This window comes from Ilyonectria robusta (assembly GCF_021365365.1).
Source record: "Ilyonectria robusta strain PMI_751 chromosome Unknown BGZ61scaffold_5, whole genome shotgun sequence".
NCBI lineage: Eukaryota > Fungi > Ascomycota > Sordariomycetes > Hypocreales > Nectriaceae > Ilyonectria > Ilyonectria robusta.
This window is the reverse complement of record NW_025764439.1, coordinates 1,359,808-1,385,217: the sequence shown is the minus strand read 5'-3', so window position 1 is coordinate 1,385,217 and position 25,410 is coordinate 1,359,808. Positions and strand designations below refer to the sequence as shown.

Below are 25,410 nucleotides of genomic sequence, written 5' to 3'. Positions count from 1 at the left end.
AAGTGGCCCGCTAGGAGCGCAAGAACCAACTAGGGCCGATGGCACAACCTGCTGGTAATGAATGGGTGCATTGGGGTGGTGATGGGTGATGGGCGATGGGCATCTTCATGTCCCGGTCCCATTCGGGAGCCCAGGGAATGACCTAAACGGCGGGCCATGTGCGAGCAGGGGGCGGGGAGGCAGCTAAAGGGTGTGGCTAGGTACTTTACTCACTGAAGCTTGGTGGACTTTTGGCACACGACACGCTCTGATCCTGGCGCAGGTTCAAGATGGTGGCACCGTTGTCTGTCAGTGATTTTGGGTCAGCGCTAATCCTGGCCCGACGCCACAGAAATACGGACGCCTGCAGGCCAGGGGAGCCCTACTCGAACGTTGCTGGCCCTGGCTCTGGATGAAGAACGACAGCGGTCGCGCGTTGCGCTGCGCGATCGCAACCTTCAAGATTTACAGCCTGGGAGCCTCAGCCTTGGGGTCGCAGCCTTGGAGCCGCAGCTGCACGGTATGTTAGGCGCCCGAGCTTGGTTGTGAGACCCGATCAAACGCCCGGCAGGAACCTGCAATTTTGGAGATAACCCAAGACGGCTACAAACACGAACCAACGGGAAGAGGCCTTAAACGGATTGGGCTGCGCTGCGGATTCTATGACCGTTAGGCTTTGTCGGATGGACGGTTGTGTGCTTGCGGGCGGCAATTCCGGGACGTGAAAGGGTTACTTTGTCGGGTCGGCCGGGCCCGCTAAGCCTGCGATTGCTCACGACGTCAAGCAGGATGGTGATCTTGTCAAATGCGACAATGCAGGATGCAGAAATCCCAGTGCTCCTCCCGGCGCTGGGTAGTGCAAGGCTTAGCGGCTGGCTGCAGTGTTCGCGGGTGGGCAGGTTCGGACAAATTAGTGGCGCGTGGGTTCGGTGGGGAGTAGTTGGCTGCAGATTTGATCTAGAGCCAGTAACACAGTCGCCAAAATCGATGGCAGCGAGGTCTATTCGCGTGCGATGAAGAGGCGGCGGCGGCCTGCGCATGCGCATGCGCAGCGGCTCCTGTACGCCTTCGGGATATGAAGCGCGGGATGTACTTCGTAGCCTTGATGGACGTGGGAATAGCCTGGCAAGTCTCATCTAGGGGCTTCGACTGGGACATTGTTCTAAGCGGTGGAGGGACAAGGAACCCGCCAGGGGGGCTAGAGCCTCGTGGCGTCTTCCCAGCCCAAGAGACGGGAATGGAGGGTAGTGGCAAGTGCGATACGTCAGGCCCGCGGTCTCTGGTGCCTCAGTTCAAGACATTATCTGTGTGAATTGCGTGGGTGGCGCCTCCTTGACTCAGTTCACATGGGTGCCGCCTTCCAGGTCGTGTCGAAGATGGAGCGCTCTCGTGTGTTCGCAGAGACAACTGGGGCGAGGTGGAGTGCATGGCCCAGTGGCCTATGGTGGTGGAAAAAGCAATCTTAGACGGCGTGGGAAGGCCAATTGTGTCTCCGAAGTAGCGGAAGCAGTTAAATTCAGGTGCCCGTCGTCGTATGAGCCCCGCCTCGTCAAGTTGCTTTTCAATTGGTTTCAATTGTGCCTACTCTAAACCTGTTTTCCCAATTCGCGCTGTCAGCGAGGCCCTAGAGAGGGGATGCCTAGCTCATGGCCCAATGGCATGGGGCTCGGGGAATTCACTGTTCCCCAGCCTTGGGTTTCATGCTCTGGGCGTCTTCTCTTCCTCTTGGCTGCTCTCTCGATGCAGGGGTGGTGAGCTGGGGTTCAGAGGTTGACTGGATCGACTTGGCCCCCGGACAAGACTAGGGCGCGGGCACGCAAGGCTACGTTTTGGTGCACGTGTGGGTTCCAGGGCCCTCGACAGGGGTGCCAGACAGAGGTGATAAGATGCGTTGTAGGGTAGCGGTGTTGACGATGAACATATGATATAAACCCAGTGGATATCTTTATTGTCCTGTTTTGGACTTAATTATTGTGATTGTGGTGTTTATTTGCGTATCAAGTAGGTGGCCAGCGAGGCTTGGAGGCATTCTTTCCGTGCAAAGGGAGCCATGATGCCGCCCAAGTTCAATTGCACAAGCACCATGCCGTACCTTAATTGAAAGTGTTGACCATAAGGTGAATACGGAAAAGAAACACACAAATAACACAAAGTATTAAGGGCTCGGCTGCATTGGGAAACACAGATGTCGTCGACAAGGCGGCATGGCATGGCTATCAATCGGTGATCTCAAAATCTACATCTGGCCTTGGCCGTTGGTTCTTTCGCGCAGTCGCAGCCTCGTCTGTGGCCAGGAGTTGGCGGGCAGGGGACGTGAATAAAGTTGTAACGGTCAAACCTTTGGCCTGGCGGCGGCCATGCGGCAGAGGGAGCGTTGCGGAGCGGGAGACCAGGGTGAGGCCACCGTCGACTTGGGGCAGTGGGGAGAGGCGCAGAGCTTGGAAACCCTGACCGGAGCCCGCTGCCATGGCAGACTCCCAAGCCCAGAGCCCAGCAGCCCAGCAGGGGACGGGTGCCCAAGTGGCACCGACGGGGGTCTAGGTTAAGGTTTGGGATCAGAGACGCACCAGGTTTCTCATGTCCAACGACATGCGAACGGTCGCGACAGCTGGGTATCATCTCTGCAGGCCCAGACATGCAAGTTGAGCCGCCATCTTCAAGTCGCGATATATCGATGGAGATCGAGAGACGCGACCGGCCGAGGGAATTGATGGCAGAGAGATAGGCAAGGGGCGATGGTGGGCCTGGGTAATTACCTCCTCACCCGCGTATCCTTTTTACCCAAGAGGCGAGGTAGCCGACCGAGGAACAAGAGGGGACATCTAACATTCGGTACGTACTTACTTGATGCCGCATTAAGGACATAAACTAGACGCGACGGAAGAGGCAGTTCTCGTGAATGCGATGTCAGCAGCAACGTGGGGCAGCACCTCGTGGCCATGCTAACAAAAGGAAGAGGCCGCACGTTGTCATCCCTGCAGCACGAAGCAAACGGCGCAAACCATTTAAGTAGCGGACATCGGATTGACGGCTGGGTGATGGGCAGATGGATGGAGGGTACGTCTTGTGCCTGTCCTAGCAACCTGCCAAACTGCCATCCTACCATCTCGCCTCAGTGTCTACCGGGATGACCTGGCACCGGCGGGAAAGGGGGAAGCCAGACGCAAAGGGTGATGGGATAGGATGGGATAGAGATGGGGCGGATGGATCATGGGCCATCAAGATGCGGGATTGATTTTCTGGGCTAAGTCCCATGTGGTTGCTGGGCGGTTCATCATTTCCCTCCCATCACATCAACGACGTAATTCATGCCTCCAGAACCAACGACTTAATAGGTACAAGCCTACATGTGCTGCACACCCTGCGAACGTTTCCCCCACTTACCGGGCGGTGCGCGCGTGGTGGTGCGTGAGGGTGCGCGAGGTGCGTGTGGAGGTGCGTGTGGATGCGCGAGATGGTGTCGAGGCAGAACCGCGACGTGCCCTATGATGGAAGTTGGAGCCAGAGGCGGGTGATGATTTCACGGTGCCGGCGTAAATTTAGAGCTCTCAACGCCAGTGGCCTGCGCTGCCCGTACTTTGATAACTGGTCAAGAAGGAGGCGAGGCCTTGGCAGCCATCCGTGCTTGCCGGCTGACAGGCTGACTTGCAACGAATCTTCAACTTCAGGAAGGCGCCAATGTCAAAATGGTGGCTTGCACAGGTTTTGCACCGAGCCACTGAGCTTCCAGGGAACACACGCGGCTGCAAATTTCCAAGTTTTGTGCCTCCCCCACCTCGACGTCGGTTTCGCAAAGCCTTCTCATCCAAACGCCCGGCCCCCCTCCACTATCGTCTTCTCGATCATCATGACCCAACAGCCAGCGCCGAGGCATCCTCCGTCTGTCTTTGGACTCACCCCAGCAAAGCTTGATCGGGTCTGGGTCTCCAAAGACCCCGAAGGAATGTGACCCTCCTCGTCGCTGTCGTTTCTGGGGGCCGCTGCCACCCCTTCCCACGTTAGCCCGCCCGCTGCACACGGCTCGCAGCCAGTTTTGCAGCCAGCGCCGCGCCACACGCCGCTAGCTGATGCTCCAGTTTTGGTGGATTGAGTGAGGTACTTCTGTTTTGCGCTGCTGGTGTGGTCGGTGCGATCGGTGCTGTCGGTGCTCTCTGCCGTCCTTCCCTCCGTCACGGACGGAGCTTTGGCCTTAGTCTAATTGCCGACCAGACCCAACTCGTCAACGCTTCATTTCCCGTTGTCCATCGCGTGGCTGACGAGGCGCGGGAGCCAGCCTCGGCCGCGTCGTGCCTCCGAGGTTGGCCACTGCGCAACGTTGTCTCGCGCTGCTTTCATCTGCTGGTGTCCAAACTGGGACTTGGAAGCTCGTACTACGGACTACGCCCCACCTCCAAAGGGTTGATAGACCATCGGATTCGGGAAAAGAAGACTACACAACGCCTTCACCGTCACCTGCAACATGTCATCGTCTTGGCTCCGAGGCACTGCCGAGAGCATATGATACCTCGCCGGACTCCAGAGCACCTACATGACAATTGAGCCAATCCAGGCCATGGCGGCTTTCCTCGCGGCCAACCTCGTGCTTACTTGCCTATCCGTCAGTTGGTCAGTTTTAGGAGGCTTGGAGCATACGGCCTTCCTCCGAGCGGGATATTTCCCTCATTGGACCAGCGCTATTAATATCAGCCGGGTAGCTCAACCGCTTCCGCCGGACACAGCTCGCTTCTGCGATTCTGTCATACACGCCATCCCCTTTCATCGGGGCCCATTGGAGTCGTCATCCCTCATCACCAGACTTTTGCATGTTCAGCCGTCTCAAGGCCGGAATCCTGCGACCACTTACCTCTCGCCGTATCTGCCAGCCAGGTGAGAGTCTTGTTGGAGCTGCTTATGCACAAGGCTGCAAAGATCCTGGCCCGGCAGATGTCACTCGTGGGGTGGGCTGGCGTTGGACATGGAGCTGGTGACTCCAAGGGGGCTAACCGTAGACCCAAACGTTGCTGAAGATTCCTCGACTGTACCCTCGCAGCCCTACGGTTGACGCTCCCTCCCTTGAGCTTTGGGGTTGTCCTGGGTCGGGGACCACGCTCAGAGACATTGCAGCGGTACCCAGGCGCCAGATCGCCCAATCCACGCCAGCCCCCAGGGGCCTTCATGTTCCAAAGCTCCCGGAAAACGACCCCTACCACGTCCCCCCAGGGTCGACAACGGGGGGAACCAGCTACCCGCCACAAGCCACACCATATTAGACTGCTCAAGTCACTCCTTTCGTCCTATTTCCTCCTTGACGACCTGCTGCATGCGACCAAGAAACGGCCATGCAGCGTTGCAGTCTAATCACCCTCGATGCCCACCATCTGACGAGCCAATGTGCCTTCAATTTCTCGACCTGCAGCGGCATCCTTCGCCTGGCCCCAGCGGCCCCACACTTTGGAAAGTCGGTCAGGGATATGATTCCACCCTCTTCACCCACTAGCACCCCGGTCGACCGCTGTGGGACGCCGCCATCCGTACTAAGACTGGCGGCCTCCCCCCCGGCCGCCACGGCTTGACATTCATCAGGCACACTGTCGCTTCGGACCAGGGAGTGGGAGGGGGGTGCGGCCGCCATCCCCGGACCAGGGAGGGATATACGGAGCACCGCAGTCAAGGACGACGTGTGGAACAGGCTAAGAAGCTGCCGGCAAGGGCTTTCCGCTTCCACGGGGGTCCGGGGAGGAGAAGCGGCGCACAGAGATTGACCAGGAGGTCATACAGGGTGCGCCCGGGCCAGGACAACTTCTGACATTTTGAATACCGGGGCCGAGTTGATTTCCAGAACAGTCGGGTTGAAACTCAGTGACTGTCGCTAACTAACTGCCGGTCGTCGTCCGATCCACCAACTCAAGGAAAGGAAATTGCCCGCAACTCTGATTGATGGCTGGGCCGGTTTGCTTTGGGTTCGTCTCGGCTGATTTGATGACGACGAAGTCGTTCCCTGTTCGCGTTCATGGCCATTTCAGTGTTAGCGGTTCGCATTTCCATTCGCGGCAAATCCCGACCTGAACCTCCTTCGTGGGAAACTGGTCGCCGACAGCGTAGGATTGACGACTCCTGCAGAAATTGTCAACGGGACTTTGAAGCGCTCGAACGATTCCACGTTTAGATGTGTAACGTTTACGGTCCGGCTATTGTGAGATCTTTAATCCGACGCGTGGCTTATCATCTGTCATCTATCTCGGAGGGGTAGCATTTTTCCATGCCATGGTCTGGAAGGCCCTGGCCAGTGCAGGTTTAAGTTGACGGGGAACCGACGGGGAATTGAGGAAACAGGGCGGGAATTATCTCGATCAGTTGTGTCGTTCTTCCAAGCTTACAAGGCCTTGCTCAACTTGTCAAAATCCCAGTGCACAGGGTCGTCAGGCATGGGACAGGAGGGGCTGTTGAGGCCCCCTGTCCAGCATGGAGGGCTCTCGCCATCTTAAGAACATCCCTGCAGACGCGTTCCCGAGCTGATGGAGCGCGAATGCCAGGGCAGAGTCGCGTCGGGTATTTGTCGCTAGCAATTATACCCTGACAAGACCGACTTGGGTACGACGTGCTGGGGAACCTCGGAGACAGCTATCAGATGCACACCCAACCTGAAGCGTGTTCGTTACGCACCTCTAGGCCCTTGTCACTTTGCGCCTAACGCGTCTATTCATAACGACTTCATAGCATATGTGCTGTGCCTGTCAATTGCACAAACCGCATAGTGAGACATGCGCATCGTGTTGCGCTAGCATTAGCAGGCTGCGGATGATGCAAGATCCCAAGCAAACCGACTGCTGCCCCTCTCGGACAACTGGCGACGCCTCTGGACCAGCGCGTCCGTGACTTGGCGGCGGAATAACCCCCCACACGCATGATGAGTTTTGACAGTCGGTCGCTTCCACGGACGGATTATCAACGCGTGTCGCGGAATGTGACGGGGTGTGCTGGATGTCGGGTGTTGTGCGGATGTACAAGCAGCACCCTCCATAGTGCATCGTGCTGCGTACATCTGCTTGACCATCTAATCTCAGGTCCGGAGTACTCCGTATCCTGTGCCTTGGCCAGTACTCCGTACCTCCCGTCCATACGGATTACATGGCCTCAGCTATTGACCGGGGTGTGTATATGCACAAGAAAGCAGGCCACGCTTACATGAAGGCCCCACAATGGCCGAGAGTCTTGGGGGCCTCTGGGCTTGGGCTCCTGAACAAATGATCCTCCAATGCTTGCTTTTTTGGGCCCTTCACCGTGTTGACCACCAGTCAAAGCCGCTTGTGTGTCCTGCGTGTCCGGATACTTCGAGAAGCAAACCGACCGGCCCAGCCACCAAGGCTGCAAGACGGCCGAGTTGCCCGGTCCCACATCTGACTTTGGTAGCTTGCGCCCGCGTCTTTAGGCATCGACGGGTGTTTGGCTCGGTCTTGTTGCTATGCCGTACTTTGTACAAGCTGATGGCGATCAGTGGCCACATTCGTTTGAGTTGAATTGCACCTGAAGCCTTTGTGGTCGCCATCCGGTTGTGTGGATGGATACTTCTGATTGGGATACGAGAATTCGAAACCTTTTCCCTCTTCACAAATCCCAACGCATTTCTACAGTTTGGTTGGGTGCGCCTGTTTGATCGATGCCCTCGGACCGTGGCCCCCATGGACTTGTTTAGATGCAAAAGGCCTGTTTGCTATCCCAAGACAATCTTGCACAAGTTTCTCGCACTATAAAGCTCGACTAAACGCTTGCCGCAGTAGTCTGTCAGGGTGTCGTTAAGTCGCTCCACCATCTTGGTCGACTTCGGATAAACGAGTCTCGTTTGAAAGTACGCCATGGCTGTCGACTTATTTGACGCAGTGGACTGCGCTGATTCTTTTTTCCCACTCTGGAATCCCGTGGGCTCGGCGTGATATGTGCTCCACGGCCGAGCTTTCTGATAGAGAGGCGCAAGGCTAAACCTTCAGCCCGCTTCCGAGGCTTAAGCCCATCGTCTCAAAGTGAGCGAGACAAGCCGCAAGAGGGGCGAGATGGTGACCAGCCAGCCACGCCATGTCTCATTCGCGGAGCCGGGACAGCAAAAGCAAGCATACGCCAAACTATGAGCCATGTGGCAACCTCACCAACCTCACCAACCTCCCTCCCACTCAACAGTCCACGCTGGCAACTCCCATTTGCTCGGGCCGGACGATGGCGTTGTTGGTGCCGGCATACTTGAAGAAACATGCCGGTGAGGCCCTATAAACGACGGTAACGCGGCATTACCGCTCTTCGGGGAAGTTGCCGGTCAGTCACTGAACAAGCAGCTGCAGGGTCGGATAGTCTCATGTATTGGTAAACTCTCTGCCACCACACCGCTCGTCCGATCAACCATGGCCGCTTCATGGCCAGTTATGAATAGTTTCGTCTGATTCATTATCTCACTCTCCCCAGACTGAAGATACTTGGGGTCCTCGCTTTTTCCACCAAGCATCTGAACTTCAGCAAGTAGTGTACCTACGCTAAGAGGGTGAGTGGCCGTCTGCGGGACGCGCCCGCCACCAATCCCCTCCACGGTGAGACATGGCTCTTTTGCCCACTTTAGCATGGCACTGCACAATCTGGATCAAGCCTTGATTTGCAACGCTCCCACAAGCCACGCTTTACGGCATTAGCTACCGGGTGGACGCCACATGACCGCACAATTGGGGGGCCTCTCTCAGGGGGCTTCTCTAAAGTGTCTTTCTTGTGTGGGAGTCCTGCTGGCAACTTCGTATTGAGCCCTGCATCATTTCCCAAAGGGTGTGACATCTGCATCTATCTTGCGTTGGAGCAACAACTTTATTCGCCTGAGCTACCACGTTGACATAGAAATGCTTGGCATGCCGCCCCCCTGTATTTCTGCTCCGCTGGCGCCCACCACCTAGGCCGTGTTCTGAACTGTGGCTTTGGCAAATTGTCGTGAACCATCCTGAAACTTGGAGACAAACCGGCAGCGGTGATGGGGGTTGGGAATTAACCGTCTCCATCAAGCGGCGCCGCGAGCGTTTTTTGCCCCCATCGGGATAGACGAGGCTGACAGACTAAGCAGTCCGTCTGTCCATAGCACGCAGCGTATCGACATCCGCAGCATCCCTAAATTAAACCAGGAATCGATCAGCGACGGGGGAGCTCGGGTCCATGATACGCGAATAAAGCCACACTGACAGGCGAGCGCTGACGTTGCCGAGGCAGTTTAGTCGCCCGCAAGACAAAGGGTCTTCATCTAGACGGCCGTCACAGCAACGTCGCAAAAAAGCCATGCTAGCAATAGCACCATTTCCGATGCAGCCACAGACACGAAAGGGGGGCGTGTGACGCGGAAAGTTGAATACTAGCTTGGGCGAGTACGAAGTAGGCGATGCAGTAGGAGAGGGAACAAGATGGAGACGAGTTCGTTTTCCCGCGCCTCGGGCGTCCCCTAAAAGCGGACGTTTCGCGTATAGTGCCAAGTATACGTACGACCTACGCAAGGACAACCCTTTTGTTCGGTGGTTATGAAACAAAAGGGCCTAGATTAGGCAGCTTGGGCCATCGGCCATGCTACGCTTTTGGCCGCAGCGTACATGGTAAGCCGGAGCACATTATTGGACAGATGCAGCAGCTTTCTCTGCATATAGATGTGCATTTAGGACGAGAATACGCGACGAAACACATGGCGTGGGGGGGAGGGGATGAAGACAAGTATGTGTGGTGCGGGATTCTGGCTTGTGCGACGGTTCGTGTGACGGGGTTGCGGAGCTGAGGTTTGGGATATAGAGGACGGAGGAGGCAACGGAAACGATGGGTGTGAGGATGGGCTGAGAGGTGAGTTGCTGCTGGGAACCAGTTGCGGATATGCAATGCAATGCGAAGGGCTGTGACGAGTTCCATGATGCTTCAATGTTACGCTCGAGCAATTCAAACAGTCTTTTAACCATGCTGGAGGGAACATGGAACACATCGGCTGCGCTCTTGTCTGAGTTAGAAGATCCATGGGAAGCCGAATCACACTTGATCGGAAGTTGATGAATCGGTAACGGGTCAATGGAAACAGTGAGCTGGTTATCAATGGGACAACTCTCCCTGCCTCTGCATCTCACGATGAACGTCGATGAGTCTGGTACAGAAACGAGCATACTACACAATTGGTGCAGGTAACTAGATGCACGAGTTAAACGAAAGAAGAGGCAATGGGAAACTAGTGAAGAGTAACGACTGCTGAGCAACAAGTGCCGAGCCATGAGCAATTGTTACCAAACGAAGACTCGAGTTTCTCTCAACTCGACAACCACGACTGTAGGGTGGCATCGCATAGAATCCCACGACAAGACAACTATCGCCCGCCTCAAGTGACGTCCCCTGCATACCAGCTGGCCTCGCCAAGTTCCCTCGATTCTATGCGGATAAGAAGCGACGATCTGTGGAGTCAACAGCCTCGGGCAAGGCTGCCTCGTGAGCATCCATGCAGTGTCGATCAAGTAGGTGAGGCTGCCGGAGCTTCGTATTTCCACCCTCGCCTTATGTGAGATGTGATATGCTCTTGACACAACCGGGGCGAATAATACCCTTGAAAACCTGCTCTTGTTGAGGATACGTGTTATTCGCAACGCCTGATACGTCATCTTACAGCTTCGAGAGGTGGCAAATAATATATGTTGATAGCACTGAAACTCATTGCCAAATGAAGATATGCAGTCCAAGAATAGCATTGCAGAAACAGTCTCGGTGATTATCATGTCATGCCATCTAACTTCACAACGTAGAAACCTAATCCTGGCGCCGGCCCGTCCCATAGACCGAACCTTCGTCTCCATACCCGACCGTCTGGACGGGTGCATCGCCACGGGTTCGAAGTATAGGAAGAGGCTCAAACTTTGTCAAACAGTTATCAACCCCAGTATTTTATTGTTCAAATTTTATAATCCAAAATGCTTCGCTAAACCGCCCCAATATGATCAAGAAAGCTGGACATAAATCGCCCTCATAAATGTCTGAATAAATCGCTTGGAATGTCAGAAACAATAGGAGAAGATGGTTGAAAGTCGTCGTCATATGCCTAAACTCCAGGCATTGATTCAGAGCTTCAGTGAGATCAGTAGTGGTGGTGGTGATGATGATGCTCCTGATCCTTGAACCGGATGTCATCGTCATCCCTGTGACGCCGATGTCGTTCGCGCTCCTTGTCGCGCTCCCTGTCCCTGTCCCTGTCCTTGGTATCGTGATCCACCTCATCATCATCTCGATGACGGCGACGGCGATGCCTTCGCTTTTCATCTTCGTCGCGATCCCTGTCACGATCTTTATCGCGATCTCGCTCCCGATCCCGTTCGCGCTCCCGTTCACGGTCGCGATCACGATCACGGTCGCGGTCACCATCGCGATCACGGTCGCCATCCTCGTCGCGGCGTCGTCGCTCTAAGAAAGAAGTTAGTAAAAAGTTGAAGGCGTGCGGGACAAAGAATACGGCTTACCTCTCAAAACTACCGTTGCAGAGGCATACGCTTGAATCTCTTCCTTGCTGAGGACTCGGAGTACAATGACAAAGTCGTCACGGACCTCGAATCTCTCCTTGCCAATGGTCAAAGCCTCAGGGTTGACTATCTTGCGGCTGATCTTGGTCCATTTGGCACCCGCAGGCGCTTCTCGGAGCTTCTTGTCTTCCTTGTGAGGCGCAACACCCTCACGGATGGGGTTGGCCTCCTCGGGGAATCTGACCTTGGGCTGCTTGAGGATGCCCTTGAGAGGTTTGTCATCCGTCTTGTCCCGCGGGGGCGACACGAGGCGAACTTGCCTCTCCTCAGAGCCGGCAACCGTGAGCTCGCGGCCACGAGACTCATCCCTGGCGGATGAAGTGGACTTGGATTCCAGTGTAGTCCTGGACTCGGTGGGAGATGCCGATCCCCTTGTAGATTTGGGCTCAGGTGGGGATCTCGACTCTCTTGCAGGCTTGGGCTCAGGTGGCGATCGTGACTCTCTAGCAGGCTTGGACTCAACGGTAGTCCTGCTCTGCTTTGTGGGGGAGAATGAACGAGTCCTCTTCGTTTCAATAACGGCTGGCTTCTCAGCGTCCTTCTCCTTCTCCGCCGTCTTCAAAGCGGCAAGCTGCTCCTTGAGCTGCTTTAGCTCGCCGGCGTCATTGGGGTTGAAGGCGGTAGAATTGCGATGGCGCCGGGTTGTCTTCTTGCCCTCATCGGAGTCGGAGGCTGAGATGACCGCCTCGCTGCTCTTTCGAGGGTCACTCTTTCGCTGGTCGATCTCTCGCCGACTCGTTTTCTTGGGCTCAGAGCTGTCCTTGACACTAGGATGCTCCCTATCGTAGTCTCGGTGCCTCGACTGATCCTGAGTAGAAGTAGACACCTTTGGTCGGTCCCGGTCCTCTGTGTCTTTTCTTCGTTCACGGCCATCATCGGAATCTCGTCGCACTTTGGTGTCGCTGTCCTTTGAGCGTTTGTCTTCGTCCTTCTCCTTTGTCGAGGGTGCAAGACCGACGGCAGCGGCGGCGATACCTAGACCCGATGCCATCTTGTCACGGAATCGAGTGCGCTCCTTTTCGTCGTCCTCGCTGCCCCTCTTGCTCTCTCGTCTCTCGCGACGAGGCTCCTTGCTCTCGGCGCGGATTCGCCGTCGGTCGTCGCGGTCAGGTTCGGGCTCACGAGGAGGCTCTTCATCAGAGCGCTTCTTGGGCTCTTGGAGATGTTGAGACTCCCTTCGACGATCGACGTCCTCGATAAGATCAGTACGGATACCGAAACCACGAGTGGTGACTCTGTCATCGTGGAAGTATGGTGACTGAGATTCATATGCTGACTGGACCTGGTATGGAGGCTGGACCTCATATGTCGGTTGAGCCTCATATGTTGGTTGAATCTCATATGGTGGTTGGATATTATACGTTGGCTGGGGCTCATATGTTTGGGGCTCATAGGATTGGGGCTCATAAGTTTGCGGTTCATATGACAAGGCCTGGTATGTGGGCTCGGGCTCATAGGTGCGCCGTGGGTCCTGTTGATAGTCACGAAACTCTCGCATGTTCTTCTCGTCGTCACGACTGCGGTAATATTCATCGTGGTGCTGTGACCGTGGAGTGCTCTCTTGATAGAGAGAAACAGGCCTGGGCCGTCTTCCATCCGAGGAACCACTGGCACTCAGAGTCCTCGTTGTCGTGATAGGATCTGGCGCCGCCGGGACAGTAGGCGGTACGTCGCGAGAACTATCCTGTACTCGGGGTATCTTGTCGAAGCCTCGGGTGCTGGGAGGTGGGCCACCCCGGGATTCATGTTGGCGAGTGGTAGGGGTGGCGGTGGTGGTGATGGTGCTGCTGCTGGTACGGCCCATATCAGGGCTTGTGTTAACATTGAGAATTCGCTGGTCGGCATTGTAGTTGATATTTGGGCGATAGTATCCGCGGTCAAAGCTCTCATGCCTGCGAGAGTGAGACGGTTGAGGGTGGTCGAGATCGTAGCGAACGAGCTCTCCAGCGTTGGTATACTGGTACCCCTCATCGCCATAGTCGATGGTGGCAGAGCTATGACGAGGGTTGCTGGGATAGACAACGGATGGGCGAGAGCTGCGATACGCGTCGGCATCGCGGGCCAGACTGTCGCCGAGGTCTCTACCGCGAGCATAGTCGTCGCCGCCTAGCTGGTCGTTGTAGGGGCGTGCACTGCTGCGGGAACGTATGGATGAGGCAGGCTCAGTATAGAACTGGCCCTCACTGGCCCGGTAGTCGTCTCGGATGGGACTGCCGGAGCGAGCGTTGGAGGAGTGGGAAGGGCCCGGGTTCGGGCGGTCCTTTTGGGTGGTCATGACTATGACGGGCGGGCGGCCGGTGGCTGAGTCGAGAGTCGAGGAGCGGTGCGAACGGGTGACATCTCGAGTCGTTGGGCGCTGAGAGCGAGGATCCTGAGTCACAGCGTACGTTCGGGTATTGGCTGCGGGGATGCCAGAGGACGTTGTGGTTGTTACATATTGACGGGGTACGGGAGCCGTCGTCGGCGGCGGGCGGGTGGATGAGGGCATAACATGCATGTCGCCGGCGTAAAGGGAAGTGTAACCGATGCTGGCAGGGAGCGAGGATCGTGCAGGGTTGAATGTGGCCGACCGCCCGGTCGTGGTGTAGCCATAGCGGTCCGTCATGGCGGCGGCGGGGAGATGGCCGCTGGAGTTGGAGTTGAGTAACGCTTCAATTGACGCCGTCGACACGGGCTAAATACCCAGGGCCGGTGGCTCAAGCGGGAGGGCGACAGGACAGCCGGAGAGGGGTTGATGGTGTCCGGACGCAGATGGCGGGATATTTTCGGCCTCTTTTGGGCTGCCAGATGAAGCTTTGTTGGTATTTATTTGGGCTGAGGATCGCCGTTGAAATGGTGGTGGGATGGTGGGATGGTGGGATGACGGTGACGACAAGAGGCGGCGGCCGTTGACGTAGTCGAAGAAGAGACGGCCGGGAGCAAGGACCACGTGAGGGGGGGTCGAGCCCGTCGAGAGCGTCAGCAGAAGCCGCGGATGATTCTTGAATAATCGAATAACCAACAGCCGGTGATTTGATCGCGGGGCCGTCTTTTTCAATTTGTTTGCCTCTTCTTGGCGGCGTCCAGGGCTGGCGATGGTCTTGGTGGGGTGGCTTTGGCCGGCTGCACTGTGTCTGGGCGTCGGGATCAGACGAGAGTGACGGGATGGAGTCAGCGTCGGAGTGCGCAGAGAACGAGTGCCGAGCGGGGTTAGGGAGAAGAAGCCCAGGGAACGTGGGAGTGCAGTAGGTAGCTGGTCGCGTGAACCGGCGAGCAATCGATTAATCAGTCAGTCAGTCAGTCAGTCTGTTAGCCACCAGCTCAGCTCAGCTCGGCAGCCGTCAATCCGACAACTCCCAAGACGACGCGGCTTGGCGGGGTCAGGTCAGGCTTCCTTTGTTCGACGGAATCCCCGGGGTGGGAACAACTCCACAAGGCCGCCGGGGTGGAGAAGAAACGGACGAGCCAGAAGGGGAGTGAGGTGTCGAGAGAGAGTCTCGAGGCAAAGAGTCGTGAGGCAAAAAGGAGCACCACCAAGAGAGAGTAGAGAGTGGATGGAGGGGATGGAAAGAAAAAAAAGACGACCAAGGGAAAAATCCCAAGTCTCTGCAAAGGGACACACGGTCCACGCCAGAGAGGGGGCAATAGGTAGACAAGACAGGATATCCCCAGTTCTTGCAGGTTTTTCTGGCCCTTTCTCCGGTGCCAGGAGTGACTGAGTCCTTCCCGGATCCCTAAACCAGGGTCAGTAATAGTAAACCCGTTGTAGTCGATAAGAACTAACGTAGCGGCGTGCTGTAAGTAGACCAGTCCAGTCTCTCGATGGGAAATGCCGATGACGATCGTATGCAGTGACGTGGGCCTGCTCTCGCTGGGTCCGGTCTGGTATGGCTTTGGCCGGTCAGTTAAGGCTAGGGTTCTTCGAGGGAGTTCATCGTCTCACTAACCACTGACACTGACACTGACGAAACGTCACTGAACTGTCACCCGAAAAGAAAACACGCCGGAACCGCCGTCCAAGCCTCGAGGTGTCTGGCTGGCACTTTGCCTCTGGGCTGGAATGACCTGACCCGTGCAGAGAGATATGTGACCAAAAGTTGAGCCGAACCTGGGTCGCCGGAGCTTCTGCCTCTCCCCCGGTTTGCGACCCGTTATTACTGTGAGAGACGAGGAGAGAGACGAGGAGAGAGACGAGACCCCTCAATGCGGTTGAAGCCGTCTGCCCGCGGCCCCGTTGGAAACCAAGAAACCTAGAAACCCAATGTGATCTGTGTGTCTTTGGGCAGGATGGGTCTCTCCGCTCTGGTGGAGACCAGACTTCTACTGTACTTTCTGCTCCGACACGCTCTAAGTCAACCAGTGTTTCCCTCAGGTACGAGGAATGGGAAACGGGTACCCCCTACCTGGACCCCAGCCCTTGGCTCGGGGAGTGGAGTAGAGAAGATGCGGATGGGGAAATACTGCAACCGACCAGGAGGATTGGGGCCCAACGATGCCGCGATGCGACGACGATGGGTCACGGCGTAGTAGGAATAAGGGCTGGCGGAGGGCTGCCTGCTTGAGGCTCTGCGCCCCGATGCCCTGGCTTGGTGCGACTGCGAGTGGCAGAGCGGTGCGCCGGCGGGCGAGTTCTCCAGGCGGATGTACCTCGTTCGTATCTGGCGATGTTGGTGTTGGCGTTGGCGCTGGCGTTGGCGCGGTTGGACCTGGCCGTGGCTGGTGCGAGGAGGGTGATGACGTCCCACCCGCCGGCTGCCCGTTCTCTCGCCTCCAGTTTCAGCCGCGGGTCCTCGTGTCTATCTGCCTTTAGGTCTAGGTCGGCTCCGGTTGACTTGGGCGCCGTGCCAAGAGAGGGACGGCGTGGTGGACGAGGGAGGATATGGAGACGAAGCTGGCAACGCCCTTGACCCTGCGGACGAGGTGTCCGACTAGGGCCGGCTCGGTGCGGCGAACACCAGTGCGGAACTGGGCTGAAAGGGCCCTGAGCTAGGAGAATGACGATGCTGGTGTAGGCGTAGGTGTAGGTGTACAATAGTTGTTGTGTACCGAAGGTTTGCCCTAAGGTCGATGATGGACAGGTTGTGTAAGAGGTTGTTGCTTGCAAGTGCGTGCTCTGCTTTGTAGTCGGCACAACGCCTTATATAAACACCAAAGAGACAGAAGCTGCTTGTTTTAAAGAAGAACGATGCCAACAGATATCTGCTTGCGAAACAAAACAACGGCCCAAGCTGCGGCTGATGTCTTGGGCTTCGGGATGGCTGAAGAAGGGGAGGGCAAGGGAGACCCCATGTCTTTCAAGTCTTCATCTCGGGAAATGATCATATACTCCTCGGAACCATCCAATGCCAGTCGACGAAGCCCTATGCACCACCCACGTCCGTCCATTGTCCAAAACACCAAAGCCTCTTCCTTCTGCCCCGGCAACCCAGACACTTGACCACGTAGCCCACCACTCAACGAGCCCGTCACCAAAACCTCCCCAAAATAAAGTCATGCGAAGCGCCTGCCGTCCGTCAATCAAGTCCCCAGCTTCAAGCCCCGGCCGGCCGCTATTGGACGTCGATCAATGTCGTTGGGGGTTTTTTTTCCCTCTGTTTCTTCCAGGGGTGCGACACCAGCTCGGGGTCCCTTGGGCTGCCACGCTTGTCTCTGGATAGGTACCCAACCCACCGAGCGGCCTCGTCGACCGAGTTACAAGTTGAGGCCTGGAGGCTCAGCTTCGCTGGGCCCGGTGGGAAGTGAGGGGGGAGGTCCACGGAGTGCGGCGTAGCAGCCGTCGCTGGCATGGAGGCGAAATCTCATCCCGTCTCATTCCATGCATCTCAATCGTTGATGCGCATCCCCCGGCAGGGACCAGTCCTGTTCAGACTCTGGCTAGTTGTTTTTCTCCCTCTTAGACCCGCAATTGCTGCTTCCCCCCGTCTTGTCCTGAGCCGTGTATTCCAATGGCCCGTCCAGACGCTTCAGTGGACGCTTCGGTAGACGCCCATCGGTCTCCTAGAAGCCCGGCTTCTTGCCGTCTATCACGAGCTGATCGGCGCTGCATGGCCGGAAGACTGCAGCATCGCCAGTTCATCGGATCGGCGTTGTCATGAATTCTGTCAGCGGTACTCTATCAAATTCCGTTGGGTTCCAGTGTCTGTTCATGTCGGCTCCTTTCGTGTCAGTCAAAATCCTTAGTATCACCTATCGTCTACCTAGACATGGTTCCGCACGTCTTAGACGGGCTCCCGCATTAGACCACGGCGCCCTCGTCCTCACAGAGCCGCATTGACCCCAAGCGGCGCAGTGCCGTTTCAACGACAGCGTAGGTTCCCTCTCGCATGGACTGCCGCCAGAGACTGCATTGTTGATCTCAGGAGGCATCTCATGCAGCGCAGTCCTTCGGGGAAGGGGTGTGTTCCGTCCCGTCAAACGACGCCTAACCAACCAAGCCCGAGCGAGCCACGGCCTCCCGTCTGTCGACTTACAAGTTACATGAAGTTACATGTAGCATCTCAGGATGCCTGCGCTAGAAGACAGCGGAACGGCTTTCAACCTGGTCCCACAGCCGCGTCGCTTACATGGCCTGTCCATTTCTCCGTGCGACCGCCGCAAAAACCGCAATAGAACCTTGATTTTTCGTCGAGTTGGGCAGGGACAGCTAGTCCATCGCTCGAGGGATCACCCCAGTCACTTACCCCATCCGCTCCAGCCATGGGACCCTCTACTTAGCCTCGAGCCCACCTCGCGCCCTTTGGCAAAGGCGAGCGAGGTAGAGTGTCGTTGAGGGGATTGCGCAGCCGACATGTCGAGCACGATGAGTTGGCATATCTTTCAAGGCCGAAAAGGCGACGATCAAAAGAAAGTCGGACAACGCCGTAGGTTTGTTCATGTGATTGTTGCCACCTGCGTGTCCTAAGGACTTCCCCGGATGTGGGGGCTTTCAACTCCAAGATAGTCTAGCGGAATTGACATTAACACCGAGTCCGACGAGCTAAGAAGTGCCGTCTGTCTCGGGCATCTATCTGCTCGCCTTGTGTCGGCGCCTGGAGGAGTGGCCATCTCAGGCTTCGTCGTTGCCACTGGGTTCGAAGGGACCAACTTCCCAGCAGCCGTGGGCAACTCACATGGGAGGCTTGCAATCTCTCCGGCAGCTGGTCCTTGCGGACGGAGCAAGGATTCACCTAGAGTAGCCACATGGCTCAGCGCGGACTGACGGGCCGGGCGGGTTAAGGAAGTAGAAAATATCATTCATATTGCTAACGTAGCGTAAGAAAGCGTCACTCTCGTTGTCCGTGAGGCTGCGGGATCTCGCACGCCCCCTCTGCTCGCAATCGTCTTGCTCCGCAAATCAGCCCATGCTGCATCATACATCGTCAATATCCAACGACCCGCATTCCTTGGTGCTTCCATTTGCGCCCAAGCGTCCATTCACATTGAGTCTCATGTCCCTCACACCGGACGCGGCTCGGCCGAGAAGCCCAACTGAGTTGACCGCTGTAATGCTTCCAACTGGTTCTGCTGCAAGTCGCCCAGCTCATGTACTCCATGCGAGGCATAATCTTAAGCCAGAGATCCAATGGGATCCCATAGAGGAAGAACAATGGGCTCCTTCTTGGTCACATCTCTGACCGCCTTGCTGCAAAAGCGCGGGTCAACCACGACCTGGTACACGAACTCGTCCATCCATGCGTCACTCATGACGAACCAACCCTTTTCTCCTGCGCTGGTGCCCCAGCTGTTCTGCACTCGCCACCGTACAGGCTTGCCCGTGTCCTCGTCGATGTGCACAGCAGTCAGCACCATCGCGTGGGTCATCAAGCTCTCTCCGGTCATCAACCTCTGTGCCTTGTTCATTCCCAGCAGGCTTGTGTTAAAGCCCAGGTCGTAGTTAAAGAGCTCCAGATCCATAATACCGGACTTCGAGTCACTAAACTGTCCCACATCACTGCCGAAGAAGATGGGAAGACCGGCCTTGAGCATCTTGACGCAAACTCCCTTCATAGTGTCCATGTCAACGTTGGTGTAGCTGACTCCGCGGCCACCAACAACGTTTCCAAGTCGAGAAACCTCAAGACGAGTCAAGTAGTCGTGGCGAGGGTCGTTGACGAGAGAAATCAGATTATCGATGACATTGGCGGTCACAAACTTGTAGTCGGGGCTGTAGATGTCCTTGGCAAAGTCCTTGGGGTTGGTCTTCAACTGGTGTGCCTTGCCATTCTTGTCATTGTACTGCCAAGTAAATGCTTCCTCGGGGTTGGGAGGGGGGCCGAGAAGGAGAGTCATGATGAGTTGAATCTCGCGCATCATCTTATCCTTAGCCGAGGAGAGGGCCGCAGCAGAAACGCCATTCTTGGAGTTGACCATGGTTCGGAGCTTCAGGGCAAACTCTCGGAGCTTAGTCTGTACAACGCTGTTCAGGACTCCAGAGTTCATAGCATTCCAGCTGTCCGGGTAGATGGTCTGAGGGACGAGGCCGTACTTCTCGACGAGGTTGTAGACCATGTCCCACTGGCCGCCATCGGATACCAGGTCGTTCAAAAGCCTCTGGACCAGGCGTCCCTCGAGGTCCTCGCCAGCAGTGTCGATGATCTGCTCGAGGAAAAAGTTGGACTTCTCAAGCTTGTCCCAGTAGAAGAGGTAGGCCTGCGACAGCTCAAAGCTCTCAAGCCTATAGCGCTTCATCAAGGCGATTCGGAAGACGTTGGTAGAGGCGAACAACCAGCAGCGTCCGCTAGAGCGCTGGTTTGTAATGGGGTCGCCCTCAACGGGGATCTTGACATTGTAGATCTGCTGGTCGGCAATCTCGGTGGGCAACGAAGTGAGGGCCGCTTTGGGGTTCTGGCTGCTCAACGCCGTGAGTGCGAGCCTTTTGCAGTAATGTCAGTTATTGAAGCTAGCGAGCGAGAGAAGTATGCACGACTAACTTGTTCTTGGGATCCTTGAGGAAGTCGGCCTGCCAAGACTCCAGGACATGAACTGGAAGACCCTGGGCCTCTCGGACCAGAGGACCGAGAGACTTCTCAGAGTCACTGGTGACCTCGACAAAGTCATCCTGCACCCGAAGGCTACGAAGACGCTCAATAACGGCCTTTTCGTGCATAGTAGGCTCGACTAGCTTAGACGGTTGACCACCCATTGTAATGTATAATGATCCGATGTCGGTGTAGGGTAGCAGCTATTGGAAACGTGCGTTCTCTCACACTTGAGAAATCCGCGCAAAGTGATGCCGCGATGGTAAAGGGAATGGACTGAGGATGGAAGGAGATAGTGTAGGGTTCAAGAGGGGAAGATGGATGGATGAATGAGGCGTCATCAAGTGACCTCGTGCGACACGGCACGGCACGCCGAGCGTCCCATCCCTTATCAATCAAATACTCAACTCTAGCTAAGTACCTATCTGGGTTAGTGAGTTGAGCGCAAGCCTCTAAGTTGGAGGGGCGGGTCAGTCATGCGGGACTTTTGTTCTCGTAATGAACCTCTTTGGTCTGCCAGGATCCAGAATGAAGGTTATTGTTTGGGAAATAGGTGTTGGGAAGAATGTAACAAGTGGAGTTCAAAGAGGCTACTGGAATAATCTTCATTTCCTAATCATGTCTCAATATGAATTACTCTGCTGTAACGGATGATGCTTCAGAGGACTTGGAACTCAAACTCCGACGCGTATAGGGTAGCCAGGCCAGACACGGTTCAACCCCAGCCTCCTGACAGGAGACGGGCCGTTCGTCTGCCTAAGGCAGTCTAGTGGGGCAGCAAGAGAAGCTGAATGGAATCGCGTCAAGAACCCGGATGGCATAAACAAATCACGACATGGTCAGAGGCGAGAAGACGACATGATACGGGTGACATATGGAATCAATTGTCAAATTACTACAGTTCATGTACAGAACTTCCCATCTACTCAAGACTCCATATTTCCAATTTCCAACGAGTTTCCAATCTGATCCAACAACAGTCGACCGCTTTATACATCCCATGATACAAGTTGCACGGGAGCCAGACAACCTGCCCTCCATGTCGAGGAGCCAGAAGCATTGTCAAGACTCATCGTGGGAAGACGCATGATGCGGCCCCTAAGAATTGACACGCTTACAGACGAGAGCCGTGGATGACCTTCATGTCGACAGCGAGCTCACGGCCACCGTCGTTGAGGACGAGGACACGGAGGCTGCCACGGCCGGACTCGAAAGCACCGTTAAGGCGGGTGTAGAGGTTGGACTGGTCAATGACGGGGAGACCCTGCTTGACATCGCCGGTCTCGGTCATGGCGACGATGAGGCCATCCTGCATGTCGAGGACACGGTACTGCTTGAAGACAGGGCCGAGCATGGTCTGGACAACAACGCTGGGGGCAGGGTTAGAGATGAAAGAGGACTCCTCGTGAAGCTGCTTGGTGAAGAGGTCAACACCGAGGTAGCGGTACTGGCCGGTGGCAGAGGAGGTGGAGATGCGGATGACCTGGCAGGGGCGGCCCTGGAGCATCAGGAAGTCACCGAGGCGGATGTGGTGGCAGGGGATGGTGACGGTGTTGGGGAGGCAAGCATCAGGCTCGCCACCGGTGCGGGATCCGGTGCGGACAATGTCGACCTCAACGCGCTCATGGCCTCGGGGGTGGGCGATCTTGTCTGCTAACTTGTGAGCTCCAGCACGGAAGGAGTGGTAGTGACCTGTGACGGAGTTAGCATTGACGTCGTGGAAAGGGATTGAGGCACCGTAGAGACCCTTACCGTCCTCGTCGTAGTAACCCATCTTGCTTGGCTTCTGGGGGCGAGTAAACTTTGCTGGTTCGACGGTCTCTTCAGAGATCTTCACGTCCTGCTGGTAGCTGGGACGAGAAACAGGAGTGTCAACGGTGAACTTGTTGACTTGAGTGGACTGCTTGTACTGAGGCTGGCGGGGAGCTCGGCCTTCGACAGTGAAGTTGTTGGTCTCGGTAGTCTTCTCGAAAGAGGAGTACTGAGGGCGAGATGATGCTTCAACGGTGAAGTTGTTGATCTCGGTCTTCTCAGTGTTCTTGTACTGAGAGGGAGCGGGGCGTCCTTCGACGGTGTAGTTGTTGACCTGGAAGGTGTCCTGGGTCTGGTACTGGGGGCGGGAAGGGGGGTCGGCAGTGAAGTCGGGCTTGCTGGGACGGAAACGCTCGCGGTATTGGCGCTCAGCGATGTCAATGGGGGTGGAGTAGTAAGGATGACGGGTGTCGATCTCTACTTGGGTGTGAGAAGTGGTGTATTGAGAAGCAGGTTCAGGTCTGCGGCGTTCGGGTTAGCTGATGCTTCTGTACCTCGCTTGCGTCTCATATGGCAACGCGGTCCCCACCCCCTGAGGGCCCCACTGCTAACCTCAGGCCAGGCTCAGGCCAGCTGGCGAGGGAACCAAGGGATGGAAGACCGGGGGTGGGAAAAGCAAATTGGGGGATGCGGGCCAAGTGGGCTGGGCTGGACGGGTCCAGGCCGGGGTTGGGATGGGGTGTGATGAGATGGGATGGCTGGGGAGGCGGGAGGGGGCTGACGCGCGCTTGCGTGGTGGGTGGCCCGGCAAGCGGAGCCCAGGGGGTGCCAATTGATTGAGGAAAGGAAAAAGGGGGGCGGGCTGATGTTTGTTGTTGTTGATGTGTCTCATCCGCTGATCAATTGCGGTTGGGGAGGATGGGGAGGGAACGGGAGAGGGAGCGGGCGAGGGAGAGCGAAATCGGCTGACTTGGAGCCCGCGGAAAGCGGACGCCCAAGTTGCGACAAAGCGCGTGCAATTGCGCGCGACATGGCGGCCGAAATAGACACAGAAAAGGATATGTACATACCGACGGCGATCCTCACGGACGTATTGCTCAGTCTGATAATGCTCGTGGTGGTGATGATGCTGCTGCTGCTGCTGCTGCTGCTGGACACCGGGACGGCGGTACTGTTCTTCTTCACGCGTGATACGGATCTCTTCCTCGCTGTAGTGCTGCTCTTCGCGAGGAGGAACGACGACTTCAGCGGTGGCGGCGGAGTAAGAAGAGTATTGACCTTCCCGTCCGGCTTTTGGCTGTAGGGGCTTGATGTCAACCTCCTCGTGGACCTGAGTGGTGGTTGTAGTCTGGGTCTGGGATTCGTGGTCCCGATATGTTGATGGGAAGATGCTGAAGGGGACGGGGACGCGGGCCTCAAAGTCCAGGTTGACGACTTTTGACGCGAGAGAATCTTCTCATCAAGTATGACAAGAAGAATCCTCTGGCTCTTGTTACTTAAAACAAAAGTCGAAGAGAGGGGGAAAAGAGACAGAAGACTGGCGATGGTCTTCTTGGAGTCTTTTCTTCCTGTCTGTGGTTGAGGATTCTGGTGTTGAAGGCTTGAATGTGGATGGAGATAATTGGAGGGAAGGAGAGAGGAGGAGACGAGCTCGGCTTTTGAGGACGGGGGCGGGATTGGACGGGACGCCTACTGGCTGCGCTTGAGGTGCGTCTGTTGTGAGGTGCGCCGCCGCCGGATTGCTTCGCACAGGTGCCAGTCCACCCGTCAACCAGCGCTCCCCAGCCTCTTCCGCATTCCCTCTCGTCTCTCTCTCCCTGAGCCAGTGGAGGGTGTGTCGATTGTCCTCGGCCGGCCAACTCTCAAACCCTCCGCTGCCACTCGTTCTGTTTACCTTCTGGGGGGCGCCTTGTTTACTCGTCTCCAACAGGTTTAGCACTCTCCTTAACCCCTGCATTGCACCGGCCCCACACCTCCCTCCGGGCCCCACCGTCATCAGGTACCAGGCCGAGATAGCTACTACGCCGTAGTATTTTCCACATTCGCCGTGTGATTGGATTTTGCAAATTGACTACGCAGGAAAAGGCATGCCGCTTTTTGAGGCCGCGGATCATAACATTTGCCCGACAGAACACAGTTGTCGAGGCTGGCCTCGGTCGAACTTTCTGAGCCGGTAGCGTCCTCACACGAGGAGGCACAACACAGACAGCGGCCTCATCTCAATCACCTGATCACCTACCCTAAAGCAGCGACCCTCCAACTCTCATTCGAGTCAAGCCCGCCTCCTCCTGCGTCTCACCAGAGAACAGACCAGCATTGCGCAGCTCCGGCAGCTCCCCCCAGCTCTTATGGTAGCTTCAGCCAGTCGCTAGTCAGCTTTCGCGCAGCTCTGAGCTCCAGCTGCCAGCTCCCGCGACCCGCGCCGCCCGATGAGACGAGGCCCCCGGCCAGCGGCAACATTATGGGCCATTGCCAGCCACTGGAGAGAGCATCATCCCTGGGGAATGGGGATGGGAGATCATCCGTCACCGCAGCGTATCCGCCGTGGCTGGTGGGCTCCTCGAACGAGATGAAAATACCACCGCGGGCTCCTCATTTTCCAATTTTTCCCTGGCCTTGGCTGGCCTGGGCCCGTTGGGTGACCCAGCGCGCAAAGGATCAAATTTGAGTTGCCTTGGGCTGAGCCAGTGGCAGCTGTGGTCTGACGCCACTGGCAACTATCGCAATCAAGCGAGTGGAGCCACGAGCCGCTCAATGAAAGCGGTACTTTCGGCTGACGGGGTCCCGTAAGAAGTAACTTCGTACCCAGGTGTGATTGATCACCGATGACAGGGTGTGTGTATCCGCTGTACGAGTGCTGCGATGCGCCGAGTTGGGACACTCAGCTCAGCCAGGTCCCGGCACAGGTGGATGACTGGTGAGAATCTGCACAATCGGTTTGCCACCAGCAACTCAATTCGCAGGACCAAGTTGAGGGTGGTGGCCTCGCTATCGCGTGGCTGGGAGCTCCCTGCGGCACCAGCCTTCCGCTCCCTATTGGCTACCATGTGATTTCCCAACCTCCTCATAATCGGGTCTCTGCCAACGACACCACTCATCGAGCATGCAAGCTTGCTTCGCCTGCAGCGCGACGGGCGGGAGATCAGGCATCTGAGAACTCGTAATGAACCAGTACGGGTATCGTGGAACATCGCCATTGGATCCATCCATATCTT

General features: G+C 56.4%; 7 protein-coding genes across 7 annotated transcripts; 1 reads left to right on the top strand and 6 right to left on the bottom strand.

Moving 5' to 3' along the window:
* Positions 1-453: 453 nt before the first annotated feature.
* BGZ61DRAFT_185334 (uncharacterized protein) lies at positions 454-1,158 on the bottom strand. The gene has a single exon (XM_046237735.1). The coding sequence runs from the start codon at positions 1,113-1,115 to the stop codon at positions 612-614; it is 504 nt and encodes a 167-aa protein (XP_046107663.1). The 5' UTR covers positions 1,116-1,158; the 3' UTR covers positions 454-611.
* Positions 1,159-2,195: 1,037 nt separating this feature from the next.
* Positions 2,196-2,447, bottom strand: BGZ61DRAFT_529800 (uncharacterized protein; the record flags this gene model as incomplete). The annotated part of the gene is made up of 2 exons (XM_046253462.1): positions 2,196-2,263; positions 2,318-2,447. 2 exons carry the CDS (start codon positions 2,445-2,447, stop codon positions 2,196-2,198), a joined length of 198 nt encoding a protein of 65 aa, XP_046107662.1.
* Positions 2,448-3,082: 635 nt separating this feature from the next.
* BGZ61DRAFT_185328 (uncharacterized protein) lies at positions 3,083-3,996 on the top strand. The gene has a single exon (XM_046237734.1). It carries the CDS (start codon positions 3,425-3,427, stop codon positions 3,926-3,928), a length of 504 nt encoding a protein of 167 aa, XP_046107661.1. The 5' UTR covers positions 3,083-3,424; the 3' UTR covers positions 3,929-3,996.
* A 5,421-nt stretch (positions 3,997-9,417) lies between these two features.
* On the bottom strand, positions 9,418-10,492 carry BGZ61DRAFT_185314 (uncharacterized protein). The gene has a single exon (XM_046237733.1). It carries the CDS (start codon positions 10,215-10,217, stop codon positions 9,579-9,581), a length of 639 nt encoding a protein of 212 aa, XP_046107660.1. The 5' UTR covers positions 10,218-10,492; the 3' UTR covers positions 9,418-9,578.
* A 576-nt stretch (positions 10,493-11,068) lies between these two features.
* On the bottom strand, positions 11,069-14,112 carry BGZ61DRAFT_475218 (uncharacterized protein; the record flags this gene model as incomplete). The annotated part of the gene is made up of 2 exons (XM_046248661.1): positions 11,069-11,391; positions 11,448-14,112. The coding sequence occupies 2 exons, from the start codon at positions 14,110-14,112 to the stop codon at positions 11,069-11,071; spliced, it is 2,988 nt and encodes a 995-aa protein (XP_046107659.1).
* A 4,587-nt stretch (positions 14,113-18,699) lies between these two features.
* Positions 18,700-20,792, bottom strand: BGZ61DRAFT_415457 (peptidase C1B, bleomycin hydrolase). The gene is made up of 2 exons (XM_046243351.1): positions 20,396-20,792; positions 18,700-20,337 (listed from the first exon to the last, which is right to left on the bottom strand). The coding sequence occupies exons 1-2, from the start codon at positions 20,605-20,607 to the stop codon at positions 19,032-19,034; spliced, it is 1,518 nt and encodes a 505-aa protein (XP_046107658.1). The 5' UTR covers positions 20,608-20,792; the 3' UTR covers positions 18,700-19,031.
* Positions 20,793-21,557: 765 nt separating this feature from the next.
* On the bottom strand, positions 21,558-25,405 carry BGZ61DRAFT_529797 (uncharacterized protein; the record flags this gene model as incomplete). The annotated part of the gene is made up of 4 exons (XM_046253461.1): positions 21,558-22,135; positions 22,196-22,716; positions 23,266-23,629; positions 25,240-25,405. 4 exons carry the CDS (start codon positions 25,403-25,405, stop codon positions 21,558-21,560), a joined length of 1,629 nt encoding a protein of 542 aa, XP_046107657.1.
* Positions 25,406-25,410: the final 5 nt, after the last annotated feature.